Source organism: Fusarium musae, chromosome 1 (assembly GCF_019915245.1).
Source record: "Fusarium musae strain F31 chromosome 1, whole genome shotgun sequence".
Taxonomy (NCBI): domain Eukaryota; kingdom Fungi; phylum Ascomycota; class Sordariomycetes; order Hypocreales; family Nectriaceae; genus Fusarium; species Fusarium musae.
The window spans coordinates 4,879,844-4,906,126 of record NC_058387.1 but is presented as its reverse complement, the minus strand read 5'-3'; the positions used below and the strand labels follow the sequence as shown (position 1 = coordinate 4,906,126).

The window sequence follows — 26,283 nt, the reverse complement described above, 5'->3', positions numbered from 1 at the left end:
GTACAAGATTAGCTTCCCAGAATACATCGTCACCAAGGACAACAATATTGACCAGGATTTAGCACATTAGATCGACAAGGACCCTTGAAAAGAAGAAAAACGATGCTGCAATATTGCTTTATTCATCAACACTGACGACAACTCCCCGCTTCTCCTTCGAGCGCGAGCCTAAGAATCTGCCCCTGCTGCTGTCGTTGTATGTAAATACCACGGCGCAATGGCCGACCATCATGCTGCCTCGTCGCTGAGTGCATATGGGAGACGGGATGGCCCAGTTACTCCGGAGCCTCCCACGAAGTTTAGTTACGACACCGCCGAGAGAGGAGAGCCCAGCATGAACGCTCTCCTCCACGTTCCCCTATCCCCTGAACGACCTCTTGCTTTCTCCGATGACGAAACTCTTCCACGCTACCATCACAAGTCTCGTGGAGCTGCTGCAGTTCCCAGCGGCCTTCAAGCCGGCCGGCCGAAACGAGCCCGTTCGAAGCGACCGCATAAGACCCAACCGAGCAGTGCATTCTTGCTTCAGGAGCCCGTGGCCACAGATGACGACTCCGGAAATCAACGCCGGGCACAAAGAAGTAAATCTCGACATAAGGGGAAGGATGTTCAAGAACCATATTTATCCAATGGCACACGGGATCTAGGTCTTGGGATTAGCTCCGGTAGCGGTCCTCGAGCTCGCGTCGTGTCGCCAGATACATCTCAGGAGGAGTTGCTTATAACAAAGAGGAATGAAGCGCAAAGGCGAGGCCGTAGAGCGCACGCATCACAGCCTGGTGCTGCCCTGGACGTCGACTCAACCCAGATAGTCAACATGGCATTGAACCTAAGCGAGTCACGGCGAATTGCGTCTCGGCGCAACATTAGCCGCGGTAACCCTCCACGTCTGGCACCTGTACAAGACTCTCAGACCGGGAGCAATCTCAGAGCACATCTTCAGCAACAAAGAAAGGCTGTCAGAGGGGCATCGCCGATTCCGAATCAAAGCCTTACACCACGACTACCAGGTGTTAGATCCAGTAGCCCACTGCGCCCTTCACCTTTCGAAACTACAGACGCCTCATACCGTTACCATTTTTCGACGTCAACTTTGGCGAGGGCACAGAAAGCCAGAGAACATCTAGAGTTAATGGCCCAGTATAGACGATTGCTACAAGTTCTTCCTCCACTTAAGACTGGCTACGACAGACCTTCAGCTTCAAGCCCTCCCGGATCACCTACAGAGGGCAGAATACATGCCTTTGAGAGCAGAGAGCTCATGATTCCACTTGGCCGAGAGTACAACCCATTGCAGTATATCAGAAATCGAAAAGTTAGGGCTCGCGAACGAATGGTCATCGATGGTGAGAAGCAGGGGTTTGCTGACGTAGAATCTGTTAAAGATTGGGTCAACAAGGCTTCGGAGCGAGCATCGAGGGAGCTTCTTTCCAGTGATGGTTCGGTTCTACCACCATTTCCAGGTGCTGAAGAAATCGATTCTCAGATAGCCACGGATTCGGCTGCCAAGGCGGCACTGAGAGTTCGACGCCCGAGGGTTGACTGGTTTTTCGAAGCCTGCGACTTGATTGCAGATGCCTACTGGCTCGAACAGGACCATCACAAGCAACTCATTGAAGACCGTAATCTCAACAAAATATACCCACAAGCAGGAGAAACCTTAAGCCGGTCAATTTCAGGACAGACCGATGAGCTTGGAACTGGTGTACCACCTTTTATCACTGAAACTATGGAAGAAATGAATAGAAAAGCAAACTCGAACGAGTCCAACCTTTCGAAGCCAGAGATTGAACTTCTCGAACCAAGCCACAGAGACCGAGCACGCCAGAAACTTCACGAGATGGGATCTTTCCACCGACAGACTGGCTCAGTGCACCACCGTCGTTTTAGGAGACGAGGATCAACCTCGGATGAGACCGCCAGTGAAGATGATATGCCAACCGAAGGCAAGGCCCGACGTGGAACAATATCAAGTCGCGAGACTGAACTGCTGGAGAAGCAAATGTTGGAAATGGTGGCCCGAGACATGAGACAGCAACGACTCTCTCACGTCCAGGAGACTGAGGCAGAATATATGCAGCCCGAGGACTCGACTTCACCTGAATCCAAACCACAGTCTCAACTGGCTACTGGTAGAGAGTGGAATACGATGGAGTCTAAGGATTCAGAAAATCGCCCCATTCACAACAGAGCTTCCTTGGAAATCCCATCACTGCCAAAACTGGGCAGGAATATGGGAGGAGGGTCCCAACGCGGCGGAAACAGCAAAGAACACACAGACTCTCCGCAGCCTATGTCACCTGAACTTGCTCCTCAATACAGCCTATCTGCGCCACCGACTGGCCTACAGCTGTCGGCACCGTCTAGTCGATCATCATCTCCCTCCAGAAACCCATTTACAAAAGTGAAGCAAATCTTTAAGGACAAGACGCGCGATGAATCTGAAGAACCAGCATTGGAAACGGAGGCATCCAGCAGAAGACCTTCCATTCCAGATCCTTTATCCCCAACGGAAATCAAGCCACTCGAACGACAATCATCTAATCCACGGCCGACCTTCGAGAGCCACAAACACCAGCGTAGCGTGGGTAGTATTAGGCCAAGGGGCGACGACCAGGTTGGACTTCGAGGCATGTTTAAGGGCCCTCGTATTGACACAGTAATTCGAGGTGGTGTATCGAGATTGGGCGACATGTTGTGGAAAAAGGACATCCCCATGGAGGGAACCACTGATGTCATCTCTTCCGATGAATCTGATAATGATCAGCCCAAGGGGAGATCGAGAATTTCTCTCAATTTGTCGCGAACAAACTCGAGGCGTAACAAGCCCGAGCCTCAACATGGGGCTAAACACTTCTTGGATTCGATGCCACAGTTCCAGCCCATGGCAGAAACCCATGACCAATCAGCAATTGACGTAAAGAAGTTGCAACCTTCTCAATTTCGTGTTGAGGTCAGCAAACCGTCCGCGCCTGATATGTCTGGAATCTCAAGCCCCAGCAAGCCTCAGCAAGTTGACAAGGTCACTATTGTCGAGCCTGCCATGTCGGTAGTAGAGTCTTGCCAGGAGAGCGTCAAGGATGGCCTCCGTATCTCAGAAAGGGAAGCTGACGAGGCTGCTCCAATGGTTCGGCTCAACGAACCTGATAATTTCAAAGCACGGAAGTGGTCTATTGCGAACCAGGCCATTCCTCAGGAAGGACAACTTTCGAAGCGTGAAATTGCCCGACTTCGGACGCTTATTCTTACCTCTGGCATCAAAGCCATGGAGATTTCTCGCCGGGCTCAGGAGTTGAAGAAACCGCTTCTTAGAAATGACCTTCAGGAACTGGGTTCTTCACCACAATCAAGTCCAGTGGGAATACCATGGGTTGACATCGCGAAAATGACACCCAAAAAGTCACTGCCTTTCGACGATGCGCTCCCTTGCTCCGACCATTTCCGCCTAGCTCGCCAGACCCTAGACGTGGCGATCCAAACATCAATTGAGCAGTGGCAGACGTCAGCCGATAAATTCACTGCCCAAACGCGTCCGAAACTAGAGGAACGCATCTGGTGTGTTCGCTCTCGAATCGCAGATGAACTATCAGGTATGACACGCGAGGCATCAGACCAAGCTGATGAGACTGGCAAAGACTTAGCCTTGGGGCAGCTCCTCAAGGTCAAGCATGTCACCGATCTTACCGACAAAATGATGCGCAACAGACGCAGGAGATTCAGATGGCTCCGTCGCGGAATGTGGTCCGTTGTTGAGTGGGTGCTTGTTGGTTTTATGTGGTATGTTTGGTTTGTCGTTACCATTTTCAGACTCTTTCTGGGCCTTGGGCAGGGCGTTTGGCAAGGTGTCAGATGGCTCCTTTGGCTATGAGTTGAGACACGTCCCTCTGGAACTTGAAGGTGTGGGGAGGATTGTGTATCGCAGGAGTTTTCTACATGAGACTGAGTGCTGCGAAAAAACAGATACCACTATTACATTATTTCACTCTTCACTTGTCCTTACCATTTTCTTCACTGTTCTTACCCATCATTCCCTCCCCCCTTTCCTTTGGATACCAGAGCATTATCCGATTTTGATACCCCTTTCTCGCCTGTGGGGAGAAGCATGGCGTGGCGCCTTGTCTTTTGGTGGGAGCATCTTGCCTTGGAGCAAATGTGTGAATTATGAGCGAAACCTGCTGTACAGTTTTCTTTGTTTATTAATACTCTTGGTATCATATTTGTAACTTAGAATAATAATACTTATGCCATGCGGTTCTGTTCACTTCTCTTCATGGCACCACCCTGTAAACTATATAGATAGGTCTAAATAAGACTTACCGATCTAAAAAGATAGCATTTGTGTAATCTTGAGATGAATTCGAGAAACTTCGGGTAAACTGATAGGAACTTTTATAAGATAATACTTTGTTCGGCCCGTAGACTGAAGGCCTTAAGTCATTTGACTCTGAGGGTTCATCTAAACCTATATTAAAGGAGACAATATCTATGCATTGACAAAGCCATATAGACAAGCAACATCATAACAACAAACGTCTTGATTATCCCAAACCACCCAGCCGGTACAAAGAATCGAAAAGAGCAGGCTTCTATAGTCTTTGAATAAAGAAAACCTTCAAAGTCATGCCACCGCGCCACCAGAGCAAAGCACCCACATTATAACCAAAGTTCAAGCCCCCTTTTGATTCTATTCAATCCTCTTCTTGCCCTCCTCGGCATTGAGGTATCGGGCTGTGCTGAGTCCTCTCTCGTGTTTCGCCACGTAGGTTCCAATAACAGAGTCCTTGCGTGCCTTGGCGAAGTGTTCATTATAGCCCTCAACAGCAAATGGCCTGGGGTTGAGGCGTGGCCAGTTAACCTAGAAATAATTAGAATGGTTCGAGGTGAGTGTCAGTCAGCGAAACTTACGTAGAGCATGCCGTGGTTCCAGACAAAGTAGAAAGACCAGGCAGCAATAGCCATCCAGAAGAAAAGGAAGACACGAAGAGGCAGGGCGCTTGCCTCTGGGTCTCGGCGGGTAAAGAGACCAATGAATACAATAAAGACACTGAAGGCAAGGATATAAGGAATAGCCTGGATCAAGACCGGTCGACGGTCAGTGAAGACCAGAGTAGTGCCGATATTGGTTGAGCCCGGTCGGTAAGCTCCAAGGAAAAGATCGAAAGAATCCTGTCGCGGTCCATCGAGGAAATTGTTACGGAAATAACGTGTGATACCAATACGGGCATCCTGAAGGGCGCCGACTTTGGTCCGGTTACCAGTACGTGTGACATCCGTCTTCATGGCACCAGTGCCAGCATATGAGTTGGAGACAACATCAGCGTTGTCAGCCCAGAGATTACGGAAAAGATCCTCAAAAGCAGGATCCTCGTCACGGAATGAAGAGCCGCGGGGCATGAAGCCAACATCTTCAAAGATGCGGTCAAGCTTATGGCGAGCGAACATGCTCTGGACAACGTTCGTTCGGTCGAGACAGTCCATGCAGTTTGTACGCATGACACTCGTCTGGTAGCTACGGGCGTCGAGGCTACCGTCAACGCTGGACGGGGTATCAACGGCACGGAAGTAGCCCTGCTTCTCCAACGCATCGGCCAACTTCTCAATAAGAGCGTAAGCCTTGTGCATCTTCATGCCCTTTGTCTCGCTGTGGTAATCAAAGTAGACATAGTGCAGCCGGTCAAACCCTTGGCGTTTGCCCTCCGGTTGAATTGTGGTGAACTTCTCCTCAGTGAGCAAGTCTGCCTCTTGCCGCTCCTTAGGAGAAGAAACGAGCTTCTCCACCATCTGCTCGTACGATTGCTTGACCCGCTGCTCGCGACCCTTCTGATTGACCAAGTTAATGAGATAGTTGTCACCGTATAAGCGAATTTGCTCGTCGAAGTGTTTCTGTGCCGCGGAAAGAGCTGCATCAACGCCGCGGATTTGGAGCTTGGGAACATATCGCAAGCTGTTGATTTCAGCCCAAAACGTAGGAACGCTGCCACGTGTCTGAACATAAGAGAATATCTGCATCTCTTGACCGGCGCCAGCGCCAAACTTGCCGCTCTGCATGTCCGAACTGCCTGCATATCCACCCAACCCGCTGCTACTGTCGTTGAGGATGATGATTTGTTCCGTCTCATTGTAGTTGGCGACGTGTCCTTCATCATCTACACCTCGAGTAAAGTACCTGGTACCACCACGGTGGCGGGATCGGCGGGTAATGAGAGCCAGAGTCAAGGGGTTGCCCTTGAATGTGGTAGGCTTGATCTCCAGCATGCCGAAGATGCACGGTAGGATATATGGGTCAACGCCGGGCTGTGAGCCAGGCTGTGATCGAGCGCCTCGGGTGCGGAAGTCGATTAAATCGCCCTGAAGATACTTGTTGAAGAAGAAACGATCGTCGGCCTGCATCCACAGGGGCTTGGAAGTGTCGGCCTGGGCCTGACGTTGGAAGGAGTTGGTAAGATCGATGGAATAGGAAAAGTACATAGGCCCTGAAGCCAAAAAGTTCTTAAGAAGCTGAATGAAGATGTCTTCGTCGGGGTCGTGAATCAAGCGCTCGCGCATGGGCAGGATCTCTGTGGCAGCGACCTTGTACACCATGTGACCTTTGAGACGGCCAACAGGCTGGGCTTTCGTAATGAAGATGACATACTTGTCTTTACATGGTCAGTGAAATGCACAAGCCAAAACCAGATGACATCAGCCCAAGATTTGGCGCGGCGGAGACGAACCAAGGCGAAGCTGAATAATTCCTAGAATACCAGCGATACTCGAGACGCGAGTGGTTCTCTTGGCTGATGCGGCGCTGCCTTCGCTCAGGCGGACATCGCCAGTGGGACGATCGATTACCAGGGCAGGCGCATCGGGAGACGAAGGCGAAGTGAAAGTATAAGAGTCGTTGGCGATCTTGACATTAATGTCGCGATAAGGCAATTTGGGGGTGTTGAGCTGCGCCATAGCTGAAGCTGTTAAGATTAGGAAAGCAAGATAGAAAAAGAGTTGAAGGTTATAGTAAAGCCCGGGAATTAAGAGTGGCCAACTGGCGACTTGTTCACCCTTGACGGCTGCAAGAGATAGTGAAATAAGGGAAAAAAGGGACACGACGTGAGGGACGGGCTGAGTTTGTCTGGTATTGGATGGTTAGCTTGAATTGGCAGACGAGTTGATGAGGCCAACGCAGCGAAGCTATAGCACAGCCACATGGTTAATCGTAATGACGGGATAGAATGGAACTTAAGGGGACCATGGTGGCTCAAGGCGGGACGCACGTCACAAGCCCAGAGCCATGGGATGAGGCTCGTGAGATGTAGAGGTACATGCCGCTCGCCGAAATCAGGGTCTCTAGATCAGTACAGCTACCGGGTGAACACTGCGCAAGTGTACCTCTCCGAGACCCCGTCCTCCCGCCTATTACAGTGGCACTGTGGGTGTCCGTCCACCAAAACAGGCCCTGCCTGACGTGTGCCTCGTGCCATTTGAGCCAGTCACGGCTCAGGACTAAAGAACCAAGGCAGTCACTTTACCTCCCCAAGTCCCATCCACGTCCGTCCCGTCTTAATCAAAGAAGCGAAGCCCCATCTCAAGACTCGCCTCTCACCTTCAGCCTCGACTTTTGTCTTGTCATCTCACTATCGTTGCCAACCTCTTCGCCCTAAATCTCCCTTTTCCCTCGATTCGCTTGCGTCGCGCAATCATCCCGATACGATTTCCGGCCCGAGCGTCTCTCCACGCCCTCGTTCTAGGACACGTCCAATCCCTCAACGTCCAGGTCATACCGCCACTGCTGCTATCACTGTAACTCTTGATAGACGTTCTCCATACCTCTTCATCTCGAAATTACATTCCCATCTCTCACTATGGCCTCTCGACAACCTCCAGCTGGCGCCCGCGGCACTAACACCCGGTTCGCTCAGTTCAAGCTGGTTCTTCTTGGTATGTTACATGATGTCGGCATTCCTTGCCTGACCAGTTTCGGATTCATGGTATATTTGCTAACTTGTGACATAGGCGAGTCCGCTGTAGGAAAGGTATATCGCAACGACAGTCTTTGATACGATGTTTACTAAATTTTCAACCTCAGAGTTCAATAGTCTTGCGATTTGTCAAGGTATGAACTACTGGCGCCCACGCCATTGTATGAGACAGCAACTTACCAAGATATTCTAGGACCAATTCGATTCCTATCGCGAGTCCACCATCGGTGCTGCCTTCTTGACCCAGACCATCTCTCTCGATGAGAACACTACTGTCAAGTTCGAGATCTGGGATACCGCCGGCCAGGAACGCTACAAGTCTCTCGCTCCCATGTACTACCGAAATGCAAACTGCGCCGTTGTCGTTTACGATATTACTCAATCTGTACGTTCACCAGATCTACAACCACCATAGGGTCATGTTAATATTCCTCCAGGCATCACTAGACAAGGCAAAGGCTTGGGTTAAGGAGCTACAACGCCAGGCGAATGAGAACATTGTCATTGCCCTCGCAGGAAACAAGCTGGATTTGGTTACTGAGCAACCCGACAAACGAGCCATTCCTACTGCCGATGCTGAGGCTTATGCCCGTGAAGCTGGCCTCCTCTTCTTCGAGACTTCTGCCAAGACTGCCGAGAACGTCCAAACTCTTTTCACAGCCATAGCTAAGAAGCTGCCTTTGGACCAAGCTGGTCCACGACATGCTCGACCGGGACAACGACCGGGTGTCAGCCTGGCTCCCGAGAACTCCAACACTAACGTCAGCGGCCCTTGCAGCTGCTAAGCAGGCATCGAAGTTGAGGCATCAGGTTTACAGTCCACTTTTCGTTACGCCCACGCACATATCACAGAGGCCTCAGCGTGGATCCAGCACGGCGAGTTGTCCGAGATTACGGACTCTGAGGTAATGCATGAGCTGGGGCGTGTCATATAATTTATCGGAGTCCTTGGGTTTGGAGGGATCAGTTCAGTCCACACTTTTTAATACCGAACTTGAATTTTTGTTGCTGGTAGTTTGAATGGCCTGGATGCTCGACTGTACCGTCGCCTGGCACTTCAGCGTGCCAGAGAACGGGGAGTGGCTAGGGGAGGTATGAGAACAACAGACCTCGATCATAGGCGACTTAAATGTCTGAAGGTTTCTTATTCCCCATTGGTGGCTCATGACATGGGCAAGCAGGAGAGTATGGACGAGCCGCTCTATAGTTTCTTTTTCTTCACAGCTTCTGAATAGATGGCTGCTATTAGATGAATTATGGGATCATGTTGACAAAATCCTATGCTGCATGTGATCAGGCCATGCGTATTTAATGTTCACGTTGTGAGTCTGGAAAAGGCCGGAATTCATTTTAAAACACTATTGGCATTAGAAGCTCTTCATAACTACTTACTAAGTGGCTATTTAGGCTCTGGTCCGAGGTCTCATGCCTTTTTTTGCCCCCAAACAGAGTTCATGAGGAAGTCTGGGATGCAGACATGTCTTGGAGTTGGATCCACGTAAGAACTCGTCAATTGAATGAGTGTCAGTTGCGTTAGTGTATTCAGTATCGCAACATAACAATGAAAACATATGTTGAGATTATTATAATTCTTTAGAATAGTAGGTATTCAACAGAGCACGACTTGATATTTCAACCCCATGATCACATGTAATCAACCAAAAGTTACTAACCATAGGCTCTTCACTAGGAGAGAAAAGCAGCTGATCAACTGCGTAAAAGGAGCCTATGAGATAAACTTGCTCTTTTTAGAATTGAATGAATGGTCTTGTTTCATCATGTTCGGTGGTTGATGAGGTAGTTGCGTCACCCGGTTCCTGCCGCTTGCTTAACATTTAGCTCCATACAAATCCCGGGAGCTGGGCTTTTGCCGAACTTCTACCCTGAGCGTTTTTGAAGCAGCTCTCAACTCCATCTAACCGAAAATCAACTGCATCGCGAACTGCGCCCTGTTCGCCATTGCAATCCCTCATGTTGCGAACTTCGCTTCACTCTGTGAGGGCATTTGGCGGCAGGCCCGTTGTGGCCGCTGCTGCCCGCCAATGGCCAATTGCGGCTACACGGCGTGCCGGCCTTGCTGGTCAGGTAAGCTTTCTTTACAACGTCACAGCTCGTGTTAGTTGCTTCAACCAGAAATAAACTAACCGCGACGATGATTCCAGCGTTTCTACTCCGTCGAGAAGAAGCCCGAGCTCGATCCTACTAAGCAACCTGTTTTGCCAGCTTCCCAAACCGTTACGTCCGAGAGAATCCATGAGACCACCCTTGACGATGTTGGCGAGACCAAGGCCGCTATCACAGACGTCCCTTTGACACCCCCTCCCCCTCCCCCTCCTCCTGCGCCTGCGCCTATCAAAAAGAAGGGGTTTTTCCGAAGGCTCAAAAACTTTGTCTTCACCCTGCTTGTTCTTGGTGTCGTTGGTTTCGCTGGAGGTGTCTGGTACTCTCGCGTGAGCGACAACTTCCATGATTTCTTTACCGAATACGTCCCCTTTGGCGAGCAGGCTGTTCTTTACCTCGAGGAGATGGATTACAAGAAACGATTCCCTAACATCACCGGCCGATCAAAGACTCAAGCCATCGAGGATGCTGTTCGAGTCCCTGCCCAAAGCGGTGCTTCCTGGAGAGTAGCCGATGCAGGCCAAGCCGGACGTCACTCAAGTGCTGGCCCTGTTGCTGCCGCTGCAAAGAAGGTTGAGGAGGTTGCTAAACCCAAGGCCAAGGCCAAGTCTCCAGTCGAGGCCAAGCCTGTTGCGAAGGCCGTTGAGGAGCCTACTCCTGCCCCCAGGTCCAACTCTGGTTTCAAAGCCCCAGAAGTTAATGAGCCTTCCAAGATGCCTCCTCTCAAGCCGATCGACCTTCTATCGCTTGAGGATGCAAGGGAGCCTGTCGTCCAAGACCTCGTCCACATGGTGAACGACCTCATCCTAGTCATCAACGCCGACAATGCCCATGGCAAGTACGGCACCTCTGTTAGCAAGGCTAAGGATGAGATCGCCAAGGTTGGAGGCAAGCTCAAGGCCATGAAGGGTGAGTTCGAGAAGAAGGCTGCCCAGCAAGTCAGAGAGAAGATCGAGGAGTTCGATAAGGCTGCTACCGATCTAATTGATCGTGTTGAGAACACCATGATCAGCCAGGAGAACCAATGGCGACAAGACTTTGAGCAGGAGATGAAGAAGGTCCGAGAAAACTACGAGGACCGAGTTAATGTCCTTCTTGAGCGTGAGAAGAAACTCAATGAGGAGAAGCTCCAGAATCAGCTCGCCCAGCAGGCTTTGGCCCTTAAGAAGGAATTTACCAAGGATGTTGAGAAGCAAGTCGAGCAGGAGCGTGAGAGCCGACTAGGCAAGCTGAGCGCTCTATCATCTGCCGTGTCAGACCTCGAGAAACTTACCACAGGCTGGAACGATGTTATTGACACCAACCTCAAGACCCAGCAGCTACACGTTGCTGTTGAGGCTGTCCGAGCCAGCTTGGAGGATGACCGCCACCCTCGCCCTTTTATTCGCGAGCTCGTTGCTCTCCGGGAAATCGCTTCGGATGACCCCGTTGTCAATGCTGCCATCGCCTCCGTTAACCCATCCGCTTACCAACGCGGTATCTCTACTACCTCTCAGCTGATTGATCGTTTCCGTCGAGTCGCCAATGAGGTGCGAAAGGCTTCCTTGTTACCCGATGAGGCCGGTGTTGCCAGCCACGCTTCTAGTTGGGTTCTTAGCCACGTTATGTTCAAGAAGCAAGGTCTTGCGGACGGTAATGATGTTGAGAGCATTCTTACCCGAACCCAAACATACCTTGAGGAGGGCGACCTGGATTCTGCGGCGCGAGAAATTAACGGCTTGGATGGATGGGCCAAGACCTTGAGTAAGGATTGGCTCGGTGAGGTTCGCAAAGTGTTGGAGGTTCAGCAGGCTCTCGATGTGAGTTCTATCGTTTTCCATATGTTTATCTTTGCTTTTGCTAACATGATCATAGGTGATTGCCACAGAAGCCCGTCTTCAGAGTCTGCGTGTGGATTAAACAAAAAAAGGGATGTTTCATTTGTTGTGTATAATTGGACCCAGGCGCCGTCGTGTCTAGAGAGAGGCTGGATAGCCGTGTATTAGATAGCAATAGACGATGAGAGCGTGATTACCTTATTCTGGCTATTTATTATTGCCGATAGTAACGTCTCGTTGCATGATTCCTGATCATTCCTTGATGAATACAGCACCAGGGCTGAACAACTTGTTAAATCTAGTAATAAGTTAAAACTGCAGAGGCCAAATTCGACATTGTTGACAGCGAAGAACACTGATCGTCGACTTGTCACAACAACAGCAAACTGCTGATTTTTGTTGTATATGAATTGCTGGTCAACATAACTGAATATGTTAAATGGGACAAAGGGCTAGTGTAGAGGTACCACATAAGTTACACATGACGACCGAATAAGCTATCCGACTCCGTTTCTTCACCTTCGCATTTAACTTTGGCATTGATTCTCCCAAGATTTTTATCATGCACTCATTTCTCAGCAAGACCCGACAACACCCGTTCCAACTACCTACTGAATGAAAAGAATTAGTTCACTGCTGAGAAACCAATCAACGCATACAATGGCGGCACGGAAGGGCATCAGCACCGTGTCCCGCGATTACAATGAAGCTCTCCGTCTGCTTTCGACACTTTACTCAAACCGCCAGGTCACGAATCTTTTTGACAAATCAATCGCCGCGAATGCCTCATCTGTGCCACCAAAGGATCCCAATGCTTTAGCTATTCCTGAGATGCGCGAATGGCTCCGACGTGCTGGATATGAACCCAAAGATCTCGCACGTCTGAGACACATTCACATAGCCGGCACCAAAGGTAAAGGCTCTGTAAGCGCATTTGCAACGGGTATGCTACGGGAGTACGAGACTGTTGGGACTTATACGAGCCCACATCTCGTCAGTCCTCGCGAGCGCATTGCTATTCAAGGAGAGCAGGTTTCTCAGAAACTCTTCGCTGAGGCTTTCTTTGAGCTCTGGGAAAGGTTGTCTGAAGCTGCTGAGAAGGATGGCAAAAGCCTCACCGAGTCCGAAGGACCTGGCTCAAAGCCATTCTTCTTCCGCTTCATGACGCTCCTTGCTTGGCATATATTCCTGAGAGAAAAGGTCGATAGCGTTGTTCTTGAATGCGGTATCGGCGGAGAGTATGACGCTACAAATGTGGTGCCTCCCGAGGCTGTTTCTGCTGCGGTCATCACGCAACTGGGTATAGATCATGTCGCGATGCTGGGCGACACGGTTGAGAAGATCGCATGGCACAAAGCCGGCATTCTCAAGCCAGGTGTGCGTGGTTTCGTCCGACGAATGGACGAGAAGCCTGGTGTGATGCAAGTACTTCGACAACGGGCAGCAGAAAAGGGGGCTGAGCTCATCGAGTTGGATGACGCCAGGATCGAACTATGGGGAGGTGTGAAGGGAAGACTGCTCGGTGACTTTCAAAAGTATAACCAAGCTCTTGCCGTTTGTGCTGTGAAACAACATCTAGGTATTTATTTTGATCCCAGGGACTTTTTTATGAACAGTCAAGCAAGGATGGATAAAGGGCTATGGGACGCAAGTCTCAGAGGGCGCTGTGAGGTCATTCAGCAGGGCCCCATTGGCTGGTACCTGGATGGCGCGCATACGAAGGATAGCATGTATGAGGTCGCAAAATGGTTCGCTTCGAATGTCGAAAACGATGAATCCTCAATTCTGGTTTTCAACCAGCAGGAGAGGGATGCGACACAACTACTGGCAATATTGCTTGACACTGTTCAAGAATTTACAGGGAGAGAAAACATATTCAGTCATGCGCTCTTTACGAGGAATGATCAGGAGGGGCCTTCAACGGATGAAGAAGCCAGAGATCTGAGTGTGCAGACACGTGTGGCAAGGATGATGGCTGAGAGAGCAGCTAATTGTGAGGTCAACACATTCGACAATATCCAGGACGCTGTATCTGAGGCCAGAAAAGTTGCAGGATCCCATCAGAAGGTTTTAGCAACAGGGAGCATGTATCTCGTAGGGGGTGTTTTACGAGCATTGGAGCCTGAAGGTTTATTATAAATATAAATACTCCCTGGTGTGCCGGCCAAATTAGATCGTTCTATTATCATCAAATCATAGAGCATCCGCCTTTTCCAGTATGCCCAAGGCACCACCAACGAGATGCAGGCTTCCCGTGATAAATGCCTCCACCGTCTCCCCCTTTGTGAGATCCTCTCCAAGGTGTCGGACGTAGTTAATGGATTGCTCGATTGTGGGCATGACTTTTACCGTGGCTGTGGGATCAAGGGACATCCACTTATCCGCAAACCGTTGTTGAACAGTCATCTTATCGATCTCAGCAGGGTCGAATTGACGGTTGATAAAGTCACGCTTGTAGCCGGATGCGGCATAGGTGACGTTTGTGCAGAAGATGACATGGTCAAATGCTGGCTGTCCTTCTCGTCTGGTCGCCTTGAAGACGGACTCGAGAAAGTCGACAGCTTCGGAGCGGCCTTGTTGGTTGAAAATCATGACACGCATTCCATTGCTAAATCTATTAGTTGCAGGGCAGGATGGGGTAACTTGATGACTTACCGCCCAGAAGTTTCGTCTTTGAACCACTTGGACGACATCTTGAGACTATCAGAAGTATGGGCGCCATCGACGTGCCATGTCACCTTGTCTTCCTTCTTGACCTCACACCGACCTCTCCATACAACCTTTTCAAGCCCGTCTACAAACTCCTTGGGCAAAGTATCCGTCCGAGCTGGTAGAGAAATGCCAACTTTTTCCAGTGCTGTTTCGGCGAGTGCGATAGCCAATGTAGCATTGCGCTTCTGAAATATTGCATCTGGTCGAATCTGAACACTGCTAAGTCGGGGGTCGACTGGTAGGACTTTCAAATCCGCGTTCTTTTCCGAGGCCCTTTTCCTCAGAACTTCTTCTGCATCTGGCACCTGTTCGATTGTAAAAGCCGCGCTTCCAGACTTCATGATACCCGCCTTGTGCCATGCAATCTTGGCCACTGTATCACCGAGAGCAAAGACATGATCAATGCCCAGTGTACTAATGCCAGATGCTATAGGTTTCTCCACGACATTTGTAGCATCAAACTCACCACCAATACCAGTCTCATATATAGCAACATCTATGCCTTCTTGAAGAAAGACGTGCCAACTCATTAGAGTCAGATATCGCGCATAAATAGGTCGAGGAGCCATGAGTTGCTTTGCGTCATCTTTCGGTGCCGATTCAAGACGGTCCCACACTTCGAAGAAGTACTTTGCGAATAGGTCTTCTGAAATAGGCGTTGAGTTGATGCGTATGCGCTCACGAACAGCGATGAGATGAGGCGATGTGAAAAAGCCTGTCTTCCGGGGTGTGCCCCTTGTGTGCTGATACTGAGAGAGGATAGAGTCGACAAAGGCACAGGTACTACCTTTTCCTTTTGTGCCGGCTACATGTACAATGTTTAGGCGATTGAGATCAGATGGCTATCATTTGATTAGTCTCATGTATATATGTCGTGCTCGGAGGCCTTACGGTATATCCAATGCGATGAAGATATGTCCGCATTTCCTTGATAGACACAGCATCAGGCCTTATCCCCGCCTTCCTACGAGCCTCAATGATATCAAAAGGTGTTTGAAGTGAGTTGAGCGCATCAATGGCATCCTGAAATAAGTCAGTTGGTCATTCTTCTTTGTCTTGCGTGTGAAACGGTATGAGAGGCTGCGTACATTATAGGACCGTCCTTTTGAGGCCATGGTGGATATCGCGACTCGTTGTACGGCTGAGAAACTGATAGGTTGCCTAAAAGCCCGCCATAAGACATGACGCATTGAAGTCGGCAACGTCTTGAGATGTTTAAACGAAGCTGTCTTGTCTTTGGTGATGGTAACTCGCAGAAAGCTCGGGTAATCCACTCGTGAAATCAACACCGTGCTATAGACGAGTTATTCGGGCTCAGTGACCGTACCATGAGCTACTAATGTCGAAAGAGCCGGTACAAGTCAGAGATATCGTATGTAGACCTTTTCGACTTTGCCAAATAGAAATTTGGGCTCATGAAGCGATGTCGCCGGGCACCAGACTAGAGATGTATCCCGCTAAGAACTTAGTGATAAGACGGGCTTCGGGAAGCGAATGCCGCTGACTGGATTGTTACCTAGCCATGGCCAAAGTAAGCTCATATAAAATTCTTCAGCAAATAGAGGAATACGTATTTGATATTATTCTGACATTTGAACCTCAACTATGCAGTTATGAATCATTGTCGCTGCGCCAACAAACACCTGGCAACCCCAAGGCTAGCATGCATTGTCCTTCGGGGAAACCTCCGAGTATCGGAGCCATCAACCGATATTGTAATCCTCAATAACACCCTCTCTCTTCAACACCCACTTGTTCATGCCTTCTTGCAGTGCTTCAGTGAAGCCGCTATCGAATCTCTTTCCGCTATCAGCCCATGCCAACCTTGCTCGCCAAGTGAGCCACTTCTCTGCCATGACACCTTCGGGCGCTCGGATGATACCTGTAGCCAAGTCGACAACCTGATGGTCCTCAGACGGCCTTCGACAAGCGTGAGAAAAGAAAATGGTTGCACCGCAAGTACCGCAGAAGGATCTGACCACATCTTCCGACGATTTGAACGTCTTGGCGCTCCCAATGAGTAGATCGTCTTCGATACGGGGTTCGCATATGGATAATGGGATAAATGTCCATCCCACAACGTTAGTCCCATTGTGAAGCCGACAATCATCACATGCGTCAAAAGTCGCGAGCCATTTGGTATCATCTCTATGCGAAACGAATTGCGAATAGAATTTGTCCTCCTTGATCTTTTGGCTCGGCCGGGGAATAGTGAAAGAGATGCCTTTACACTCGCATTCCACACGAAGACGCTCCTCCCCGTCATCCCCAACTTCCATGTGAGATTCAACTATATTTGCCCCGGGGCTACCGTCAGGAGGGTTCCAGTCCATGAACTCCTTTCCGCTCGTATGTGTCAGGGCCCCGGCGATGCCCCTGTCCTTTGTCGAGTTGCTGAAGATGTGCTTCCGGACATCAAAGAAGTCTGAAGCGTTGACGAATATTGATGAAGCAACTGTCCAGAACTCGTTCTCAGGCGGCCCAGTTGAAGCAATGTGGCAACCACACGTTGAGCAGAAGTTCCATGTTCCGATCTTCTTCCCGATCGCGTAGCGGGTCATATTGCTTCTGGAGGATGGTTCCACGAACTTGGGCTTCACTCCATCCGGCAGCGGAGCATGGAAGATGCATGGCGCACCAGAGCCATACCTGCAGAGACTGCAATGGCAGAGATGTGTGAGTAGAGGTAGTTTCGAAACCGGTACATCGATTGTATAATGGACAGAGCCACAATAGCACTTGGCTTCAAGGGTCTTGCTTTCAATACCTTCGGCCATGGCTCAGAAAGTTGCAGGTAGGCTTAGATGTGTAGGTAGTAAAGACTGTTCTGTCGGCGACCAGTGGATAGTGAACGAAGTTGCACGTCAGCCCGAGGCGAAAGACCTGCTGCTTTTATACGGCGACCTCTGATTGTGGGGATAACTCAATAGGCAGGTGCCGCCATACGTCGTCTTATAATTCCTTGGATATATGGAAGTGCATCTGGCATGTAACAACAAAGTTGGTCGGAGGGATTCAGGCCGATGGATTACATATTTGCCCACATTTGAACATGTTGATGCTCTATCAGAATTCGTGACCAAAGATAGAGTTATCTGTTAATGCCATAACAGACAGCGTGAAGTTCGCCTCCTTAGTATCATGGTGCACCCCGCGATTAAAGCCTTTTGACCTGAAGGGCGTGCATAACGCTAAGGCTGAGATCGCCAGGTCGTTATCGATCGTTATTTTGAATTGGTGGGCGGATGTTATTGTGGGCCTACGTCGACAGCAAAATACTGGCCAGATTGATAGCCGAAGTTAGCCCGTCAATCTTCAAAGGCTGGTTCCCCAACTTTTTTTTTCTTAGTGGAGAGGCTGGACCATTCATCATGACTTCAACGACTCACAAACTTTCTTCCTCTTCTATCTCCTTCTATCGCAGCGTCATAAAAGTTGCACCGGATTAGAAAAAATGCCAGAGCTCTTGGACTTTGATAAGCAACAGAGGCAACTGGAAGATGATCTTAGCAAGCTGCAGAATGCCCTGAAGCATTGGCAGACCTGGCATGTTGAGTATGAGATGCTCAAAGAAGAGGTCGAAGCCGTTTGCAAGAATGGCGAGACGAAGCTTAAGGCTATTCATGCCGGATTCGAAGGAGAGCTGCTGAAAGATCGTGAACTCGATGAGATCTTTGGTGAGAGGACACATCGATCTGGTGAACAGATTCTGAACATTCTTGACCGTCGCATCGATTACGTTACCGCGAATATCGCATCGCTGCGAAATCAAATCAGCGCTGCTGAGACCAAGCTTGATGAAAGTCAACCCGACTTTACTGAAGACGACGGCCTGCCTATTACGGAAATTATCGAGCAGCTTGACGATGACGACAACGTTATCTCTTACAAGCTTAACCAACCTGATACGGCCTTACCTCAGATTCGAGATGCCCTTCAGAAGGCCGGTATCGACGATCTCGAAGATAGCAACTCAGTCTCAAAGGCCGAGAGCCCTAGACAAAAGGAAGCGGAACACTCCCAAGAAAATCCCTCGCAACATATAGAGCTTGAATCCACGACTCTAGCACCATCCGCCACTAAAGGGGTGGTATTTGCTGCAGATACTAAAATGCAAGACGGCCCAATGCCCCAAGTCTCGCGGAATGCTAAGCGTGTTGAAGAGATCATGAACCATGCCAAGGAGCAGGAGAAGATCAGCAGCGAGCAAGCGTACATCCCCGAGGATGAGGATGAAGAGGATGCGGAGTTGCGGCGGCAGATGCTTGAATACTCGGGAGAAGTTGGTGCTGTTGTCGCCGAGCTGCAGCTCGAGGAGGGAGACAGCGATGACTACGAATATGAGGACAGTGATGAAGGTTTTGAGGGTGATGATGACGGCCAGGAAGACAAGTATGGTCGGTATACTGGCCGCGTTGTGACGGATGATTACCGTCAAAGAATGCTAGAATTGGAGAAGAAACTGGGCATCAAATCTCGCTTCACGGAGCAGCCAGAAGATAGGGATGGTGACGCGAGTTCGGATGACGAAGAAGGCATTGGCCGTATCGTGGTCAAGCCAGCCTCGGTGACGACATCATCATCAGCCTCAAAACCTGCGCCCGTCAAGTCAAACATCAAAGAGAAGCAACCAGAACAACTCAACGGCAAGAAGGGCGTTCGCTTTGCTTCCAATCTGGATATCGCACCAGAGAATGAGCCTCCTGTCCTTCCAGTGAGAGAAGCTCCTATGAAGGAAAAGGAACCCATTGTGGAACCATTGAGCGACAAAATTGTTGAGCGCTCTAGCACCGCCAAGGCTCCCGATACATCTGAAGTCAAGTCGACGCGCAAACCATCGAGATTCAAGAAGGCCAGAGATACTGTTCCACCGGGCCCTCTTGATGTCCGTGCAAAGTTCTTAGATCAAGACAGGCCCACGGCACCTACGGGTCCTGAAGGAACAACACTCGCTGACACATTAGTTGAGCGCGAATCCATACGCGCTGCTCCCCACCCACCGGATGAATTCGATGATGAGTTGATATATCAAGAGGTCGCTGATGAGCACCACAAGCTTCGAAAGAAGTTCATCCAACGAGAAGGTGGGTTCCTCAAGGAAGATGAATCTCCGATCCAACCTTTGGAGGAGCAAGATGGTGGACGAGAGCCAGTCAGTCGTTTCAAGGCTGCCAGGCTCTCAAAGTACTGAACAAAACAAAATAAAGAACAAAAGTAAGGCACTCGGGTCTGGAAATGACAATGGAATGAGCTGCAGGGGGAACGAAGAGTCGAGAAGAATCGATTTGTTACCCGTCTTATGCTGCTCTCGAGTTGCATTTTGTGAAGGGCATCAGTGATTCTACAGTGCTACACTCTAATACGCGTCGTTTATGCTAACCCTATGTAAGGATGGATAACTTGACATTTGATTTGGTTATTGACTATTGACTCTGATGGGGGGTCACACGGAACGCTTTTCAAATCTGACAATTGATGTGTTGCAGCCTTTAATCTGCTTCTACATTACTAGCGGCTCCAATAGTAAATTCGGACGGGCTCTCTGAAACCATTACCTTAAGCTTGTGGTTTTGGTTATTCGTTTCACCCTTTACATTTCATTTTAGCTATCACACCTTATTTATTAGTGGCCTGAAGAATCCACGTGCCTATTAGTATTCTTATCTGTTGTCCTCCGCCTCGGACCCTCGGTGGCTTAGTTATGACTTGCGTGATGTTTTGTCTGCGTCTCTCTTAGTATCTATCCCTGTTTGTCGTATTGCCTATTCAAGCTTTTGAGGCTTGCATAAATGTGGAATGCGGGCGTTCCGGAAGTTCGGCACCGCATCTTTCGGCAGTGACCGTGCCGGTTAATGGCTTGCTGACGGCCTTGAACCCTGTCATTGGCGAATGGCGTGCCTGGACGAAACCATACTCGGCGTCGGTTTGCCGTACGTCTTATACATAGTATCCTTAATAGTACGGACCCTGGCCAGAACACTCTCCCTACGGCTGCTCCCGTAGACAATATCTCAGGCCTGGACGGCTACTCGGCATCTCAAGCGTACGTCACAGAAGTCTCTGGTCAAAGCTGAACTAACAGGAATCATACGGTGAGGCCAATCAAGAATGTAGACAAAGACAGGAGCTGCTGGGACCGAGTGGCTGAGTTTCAGTGAACAGAGAGGCCTCTCAGTTGGCTGAGGGTACTTAAGAGCTCGTTCCTAGCTGTGGGATTACTGACTTAAACAATACAATACACAGACAGCACTAATAAACAAACAAATCTCCTTCATCACCTACTCACTACCTTTCCTCTTCTTATCCAGATCCATCACTCCATCTCCCTCGAATCATTCAAGATGCCCGCCGCCATGGAACCCACTCAGCAAGCCCCCATGACCTCTGATAACGGAGACATCGTCACACAGCAGCCTGTAAGTTGTATCGCACGCAAGGCTCCATGCTTCACATACTAACACGTATCAAGAGCGCTGAGCCTCAGCCTGATATGACCATGCGTGGTGGTGAGGAGGCTGGCTGTGAGATCTGCTGTGGTCTCTGCGCCTGCGATGAGGGATGCTGCTAAGCAGACAGACTCACGTAGAGTGTTCTGAGCAGAATAGACTGCTCGGGATTGGAGTTTGGGTAGCATTGTTATCGTGATTTAGCAACTCCCGTCTGGATGGTTGATCCAGTGGAGCAATAAACTACATTCAAAACATCTGATGCCTTCATGATATAGGCTTTATGTCTAATAGTAACCTAAACCAGAGATCTGGGACAGATTCTATGTCAGTTTGGCCGAACCCTTTTGAGGAATCCGTCTTCCGTACAATGTGTATCCACCTACGCCTGAAGGCTCGTAGTACAAAGATCAGCGAACCAATAGATAGGCATTTATACAGAGTCTTAGATAAATATGCAATATTGCGATCATCCACAGAATACAAATCAGACTGGATTTCAAAATTGGTACGGTGGTGTTATATGTGTGCCGTGTTTTTCAGGAACCTAATCATACTGGCTTGTTCATACTGCCTAAATAGAACAAGTTCATCCTATCACGCACATCTATTTGTACCCGAAGACTCTTTAGCAAGCAAACTTTTGCTTAGTGTAGGTCTCATAGTGTCTTGTTCTCCTTCATCTTCGTCTTCTTCTTTTTCTAGGCATCTTCCGCATCATGTTCCTGTATCTGAGCTCTGAGATGATCCGGGACGTCCTTGATGTCGATAAGTTGTAGGCCTTGTTTCTTTTTATGAGAACCTCGGGTACCAAACGTCACCTCCATCTCAAGCTTCTTATTCTCATCGAACTCATCGGTAGCCGTTAGTGATGGCGACCGCCCTTGGGTGGCAGAGTTTGGACTCTTCTGCGGTCTGTGAGGTGTCGATGGAGCTGGACCAGGCCGTCTCGGCGGCCGCAGGGCACTGGGTGGTGGCTTATTCTTTCTTCGCTGCTTCAGTCGTGCCTGTTCTTTCCTGTTGAACTCTGCAATCTCCTTGGGGCTAGGGCCAGATTTCTTAGGTGCTGGGCTGGCTGTTGCTGTTGGGTTATAAAGCGTTGGGTTGCCCCCTGGAAGTGCCAGTCCACCTACAATCATGGGAGCAATATTCGACTGTTGTTGCGTATTGCTGGAGCCCGCTACGGTGGGTGGTGTTTTGGCGGTAGTAGTATATTGCTGAGCTGCGGCTGTGCTTGCGGCTGCTGGTGATTGTTGGTCTGGCGGTATTTGAGTGGGCGCTGACTGAACAGGTGAGGGCTGGCTTTCAGCAGGCAAGATAGATGAAGGGACACATTGAGGTTGTTGTGAGTTTGGTTTAGGCTGTTCCTCTGGTAGGGTCGTTGCCGTTGGTCTTTCGACCTCATGATCACTGATGGATGACTCCTGCGCGTTAGTCTCATGAGTGTTAGCTTTCTGACTGTTTGTTATATCCGCATCAGTCTGTTGGGCTTCAGTATTCTTATGACTAGACTCTTTGTCTGAAGGAGAAACTGCCTGGTTTGAAGCACCATTCCCAGCAGCAATACCCCCAGCACCTGCGAGGGCTAATAGACTGCGAGCCGCCAAGTCCGCCTTCGCTGTATCATTTCCGCTGTCTTCATTGACCGGGGAGCGCGTTTGTTGTAATGTTTCTGGCTGTGTATGAGGTTCCCTTTGCGACACTGACTCAAGGGTTAATTGGACCGCGGGAGTGTTCTTGTGTGCTCGCGACTTCGGTTTCGCAATCTTTCGGGTAGCGAGCTGTTCAGCTGTGGCTTCTTTTACTGGATCAGGAGGATTGTTGTCCGTGGGAGTTTGAGCGTAGAACTTGTCTTTGTCTGTCTGCTTGTCGTCCTTGAACTCGTCTATGAGCTGCTCTGCAAGCTCTTCTTGCTCCGAGTCAGTCATCCCTATCTTGGTACTCGGGGTCTCTGGTTGTTGAAACGAGATGTCAACGTCGGGCGGCGGTGCAAACGACTGCATATCCTGCATAGCAGTATCTTCGTTTACTATCTCTCTCATTGGGCTCGTTGACAGCTGTCTTTCTGGTTTTGTGTCTTCTGAGGAGTCTCCATCTTGGTCCATGAGGTCATTGAGCAGTTCTTGAGCTGCATCTCCTATTCTTTTCCTTTCCTCTTCATTTGGTCGCCATACATCGGTCATTTGAGCGTCACCCGTTGTAGATGTTAGGAGGGTCTGCTCCTCTAGTATACCTACACCAGGATCACCGGCGGCACCAGACTCGGAACTCCCCATCTCTTCGTCACTGTCCTGAGGATTGGCTCTTGCGACTGGTGTTTCTGGTCCTCCGTTCAAGCCCTCTTGTTGGTTGTCGGCAACATTATAGCCATCGAGGCTATCTTCATATATATCTTCGTCAGACTCGTTGTATTCATGCAGGGCAGATGCTGCGATTATCTCATCGAGCGAAGTCTCTATGTCTTCGCTTCCCCGAAGCATGGGAATGGAGCCAGGGCCAGGAGAGCTGGATCGCTGCCCTATAGTTGTTCCTTCAGATTTAGAGTGGCTCAGCGTGTTTGAAAGGAGCGAAGTCGAAGCCAGGGACAAAGTTGTCCCATCTTCATTGACTTTGAGCAGTGGTGTCTTTGTATCGGCATTTTCACAAGCTTTAATAAAAGCTTCAGTCAAAGCCTGTTGGTTCCTCTCAGTGCTTGGGTATACAGTAGTAAATTGGTATCCCGTGGAAGGCTCATTCTCGGCGGATACGACGCTTGAAAAGGGCTCTGGGGAGGCCTGAAGAGAGACTTCGCTTTGGCCATCTTGGGCTCCTGATGCTATACTTACGGGGTCGCTAGTCAAAAGATTAGAGACAGATGTACTCTCTGGGGTAGCAGGCTCAGTAGTCTTTGTCAAAGGAAGCTCAGGGGCAATTGGATGTCTAACGACAGGGCTTCCTTGAGCATCGTGTTTCGAGTCGTCATTCGAGATGGGTGTGGAGTGAATAGGGAAGTTGGCGGAAGTGGTCGTAGTATCAATGGCTTGCTGAGTCTCCAGAGACTTGAATGAACTAGTAGGCTGTCGGTCCAACAGCCCCACGAACATCTCGCACATTTTCTCCTTCTTGTCTCCATACTTTTTATCCTTAGTCTGGGTGATACCTCTAGTAGGAACACCCCTTCGTGATTGCTGATGTATGCTCTTACACTCCTTTGCCTTTGTGCCGCCCATACAGGACTTGGGCCCCGGTTCATTTCGCCTCGAAGTCCCTGCAGCAGACAGTCTTGAATGTATCGTAGACTTCACGAAACCTCGAATAGATGAGTGGATATCGATGGGACGGTCGAGGCCGGTTGCATGAGTCTGTGCGGGCTCGGGTTCCGCATTAGTCGTAGGCTCAGGGGAGTCAGGAAGTGTGATAGTGGCGGGAAGAGATGAGGATACACCAAAGTATTCTGGCTCCACCACTTCGTCCTCAGCTCTGCTGCCATGAATAGTGACCAAGTTGGCGTTGATGCTTGGCTGGGGTCCCTCGAGAGCCTTCCCCTTATCGAGAGACGTCTGTGTGTCCGTGTCCTCAGACGAAGCTGGATCTGAACTCAGCTCTGGGATTGGAAGCTCTGGTATAACGACTGGGGGCTCGGGCTCTTCCTGGATAGGAGAGTCTACCAAGTGAGTCTGTACGCCCCGACTGGCGTACGTTTGGGGTGCCAGCTCTAAGGGCTTGTGCTTCATGTCATGGCTAGCAAGATCTGTTGGCTCCGTTTGTGTGCTCGCATTCTTGACTACGGTCCGTCTCGGTCCCAGGGTGCTGTACCATCCTTCTTCCCAGGCTTTTTTGATGTCTTGGCCTCTTGGAATAGGTCGTGTGTCAGCAGGAGCCGGAGCTGGTGGAGGAGGAGGGGCTGGGGGAGCCGGTGCAGGAGAAGGTACCGGTGTAGTTGGAGATACCGGTGCAGTTGAAGATTCCAGTACAGTGACAGGTCCAAGTATAGTTACAGGTCCCAGTATGGTTAAAGGTCCCGATATAGTTGAGGTTACCGGAACAGTTGAAGTTACCGGAGCGGGCTCATGGACAGGGGGCAGAGATACAGGGTCAGTGGCTCTAAAGCTTCCAGCTAATGTCGCCTCACCAGATCTGGGAGGAGCAAGCAGCCTCAGGCGAGCCATTTCTCGGATGTGTTGGCTGTTTGCTGGCCCTCTTGATTGAAGGCCCTCCCAGACTAAGCCAGTCCTCTCATTCTCGAGCTTCTGCCTCCCCTTCTCGATTCCCATTCTCTGATTTTCTGCTTCGGCAATCCGATTCTGCTCGTCGAGGACTTGAGCTTGTCTCCTGATATTGTCCTCCTCGACCAGCTGTCTCATCCACCGTTCTGCACCAGTATCGCTGGGCTGGATGCCGGTTATGTCTCCGTCTGGTAGGTCAGGGTATTTAAATTCAGTGCCCGTGATCTCGTATAGCTCGTCTCGTGTAGAATTGAGATATACCCTCAACATTTCTTTTGCTTGGCTAGCCCTGAATCTGATCATGGCAAGGTGTGTAAGGATGCTTGGCATCGCAAGATACTCCCATACATTCCACATGGTGGAAAAGAATGGTCCTATGGGCCTTTCGAATCCGTATCGAAATACCTTTGGAATAAGAACCAAAATGAATAACTTGAGGACGGAAAGGATCAGTACGGCCAAGCTGACAAGACAGTTGCCGAGAAGGATTGTGGTGGGCACAAGGACGTTACCCATCGCCTTGAGGGCCTTGTAAAGAACGTAGATGGTGGCGAATGCAATTATGTAGTATTTGTTGTCGAAAGGCTCGTCGATGGTGAAAATAGAATCCCACAACCAACCCCAGAGCCAGCTGGGATCTAATTCGTGTGCCATGTTGTTGATTCGTGTTGAGGGAGTGGCTAAGAAGTCGCGAATGTTAGTTCCCTTGATTCGTGGTGATTTCGTCTACGGTAGTAAGTATAGAGTATAATATCGTATCGGGAGCGCATGAATGATATTGTGGATGTGTATATAAGTGAGCGAAAGATTCTTGGAACTCACTTGATAATGATGCGTGGGTGATGGTTTATCATATAGTACTGAAGAAATCTTTTCAAGAAGCAGAGTTTTGAGAGACATATAGTTATTTGGCGAATTTATTGTCTCCCAATATTCTTTTGTTGTGAATAAAATCCTTGAAAGTGACCAGGCCAGATGCTAGCAGTGTTCAACCACAAAAGAGTCACTGAACAAGCAAGCACTGGCG

At 49.7% G+C, this 26,283-nt stretch overlaps 9 protein-coding genes across 9 annotated transcripts; 5 read left to right on the top strand and 4 right to left on the bottom strand.

Annotated features, from left to right (window-relative positions):
- Window positions 1–217: 217 nt before the first annotated feature.
- J7337_001464 (uncharacterized protein) lies at window positions 218–3,868 on the top strand (the record flags this gene model as incomplete). The annotated part of the gene is made up of 1 exon (XM_044819205.1): window positions 218–3,868. One exon carries the CDS (start codon window positions 218–220, stop codon window positions 3,866–3,868), a length of 3,651 nt encoding a protein of 1,216 aa, XP_044686907.1.
- Window positions 3,869–4,684: 816 nt separating this feature from the next.
- Window positions 4,685–6,939, bottom strand: J7337_001463 (uncharacterized protein; the record flags this gene model as incomplete). The annotated part of the gene is made up of 3 exons (XM_044819204.1): window positions 4,685–4,855; window positions 4,906–6,638; window positions 6,714–6,939. 3 exons carry the CDS (start codon window positions 6,937–6,939, stop codon window positions 4,685–4,687), a joined length of 2,130 nt encoding a protein of 709 aa, XP_044686906.1.
- An 899-nt stretch (window positions 6,940–7,838) lies between these two features.
- Window positions 7,839–8,740, top strand: YPT5 (GTPase Ypt5; the record flags this gene model as incomplete). The annotated part of the gene is made up of 5 exons (XM_044819203.1): window positions 7,839–7,914; window positions 7,990–8,009; window positions 8,063–8,089; window positions 8,149–8,340; window positions 8,393–8,740. The coding sequence occupies 5 exons, from the start codon at window positions 7,839–7,841 to the stop codon at window positions 8,738–8,740; spliced, it is 663 nt and encodes a 220-aa protein (XP_044686905.1).
- A 1,186-nt stretch (window positions 8,741–9,926) lies between these two features.
- MIC60 (MICOS complex subunit mic60) lies at window positions 9,927–11,975 on the top strand (the record flags this gene model as incomplete). The annotated part of the gene is made up of 3 exons (XM_044819202.1): window positions 9,927–10,040; window positions 10,118–11,875; window positions 11,931–11,975. The coding sequence occupies 3 exons, from the start codon at window positions 9,927–9,929 to the stop codon at window positions 11,973–11,975; spliced, it is 1,917 nt and encodes a 638-aa protein (XP_044686904.1).
- Window positions 11,976–12,553: 578 nt separating this feature from the next.
- J7337_001460 (uncharacterized protein) lies at window positions 12,554–14,032 on the top strand (the record flags this gene model as incomplete). Its single annotated transcript, XM_044819201.1, has 1 exon — window positions 12,554–14,032. The coding sequence occupies one exon, from the start codon at window positions 12,554–12,556 to the stop codon at window positions 14,030–14,032; it is 1,479 nt and encodes a 492-aa protein (XP_044686903.1).
- Window positions 14,033–14,086: 54 nt separating this feature from the next.
- On the bottom strand, window positions 14,087–15,720 carry MET6 (methionine-synthesizing 5- methyltetrahydropteroyltriglutamate--homocysteine methyltransferase; the record flags this gene model as incomplete). The annotated part of the gene is made up of 4 exons (XM_044819200.1): window positions 14,087–14,501; window positions 14,549–15,447; window positions 15,497–15,628; window positions 15,694–15,720. 4 exons carry the CDS (start codon window positions 15,718–15,720, stop codon window positions 14,087–14,089), a joined length of 1,473 nt encoding a protein of 490 aa, XP_044686902.1.
- Window positions 15,721–16,308: 588 nt separating this feature from the next.
- J7337_001458 (uncharacterized protein) lies at window positions 16,309–17,382 on the bottom strand (the record flags this gene model as incomplete). Its single annotated transcript, XM_044819199.1, has 2 exons — window positions 16,309–17,254; window positions 17,345–17,382. 2 exons carry the CDS (start codon window positions 17,380–17,382, stop codon window positions 16,309–16,311), a joined length of 984 nt encoding a protein of 327 aa, XP_044686901.1.
- Window positions 17,383–18,059: 677 nt separating this feature from the next.
- J7337_001457 (uncharacterized protein) lies at window positions 18,060–19,796 on the top strand (the record flags this gene model as incomplete). The annotated part of the gene is made up of 1 exon (XM_044819198.1): window positions 18,060–19,796. One exon carries the CDS (start codon window positions 18,060–18,062, stop codon window positions 19,794–19,796), a length of 1,737 nt encoding a protein of 578 aa, XP_044686900.1.
- Window positions 19,797–21,752: 1,956 nt separating this feature from the next.
- On the bottom strand, window positions 21,753–25,910 carry J7337_001456 (uncharacterized protein; the record flags this gene model as incomplete). The annotated part of the gene is made up of 1 exon (XM_044819197.1): window positions 21,753–25,910. One exon carries the CDS (start codon window positions 25,908–25,910, stop codon window positions 21,753–21,755), a length of 4,158 nt encoding a protein of 1,385 aa, XP_044686899.1.
- Window positions 25,911–26,283: the final 373 nt, after the last annotated feature.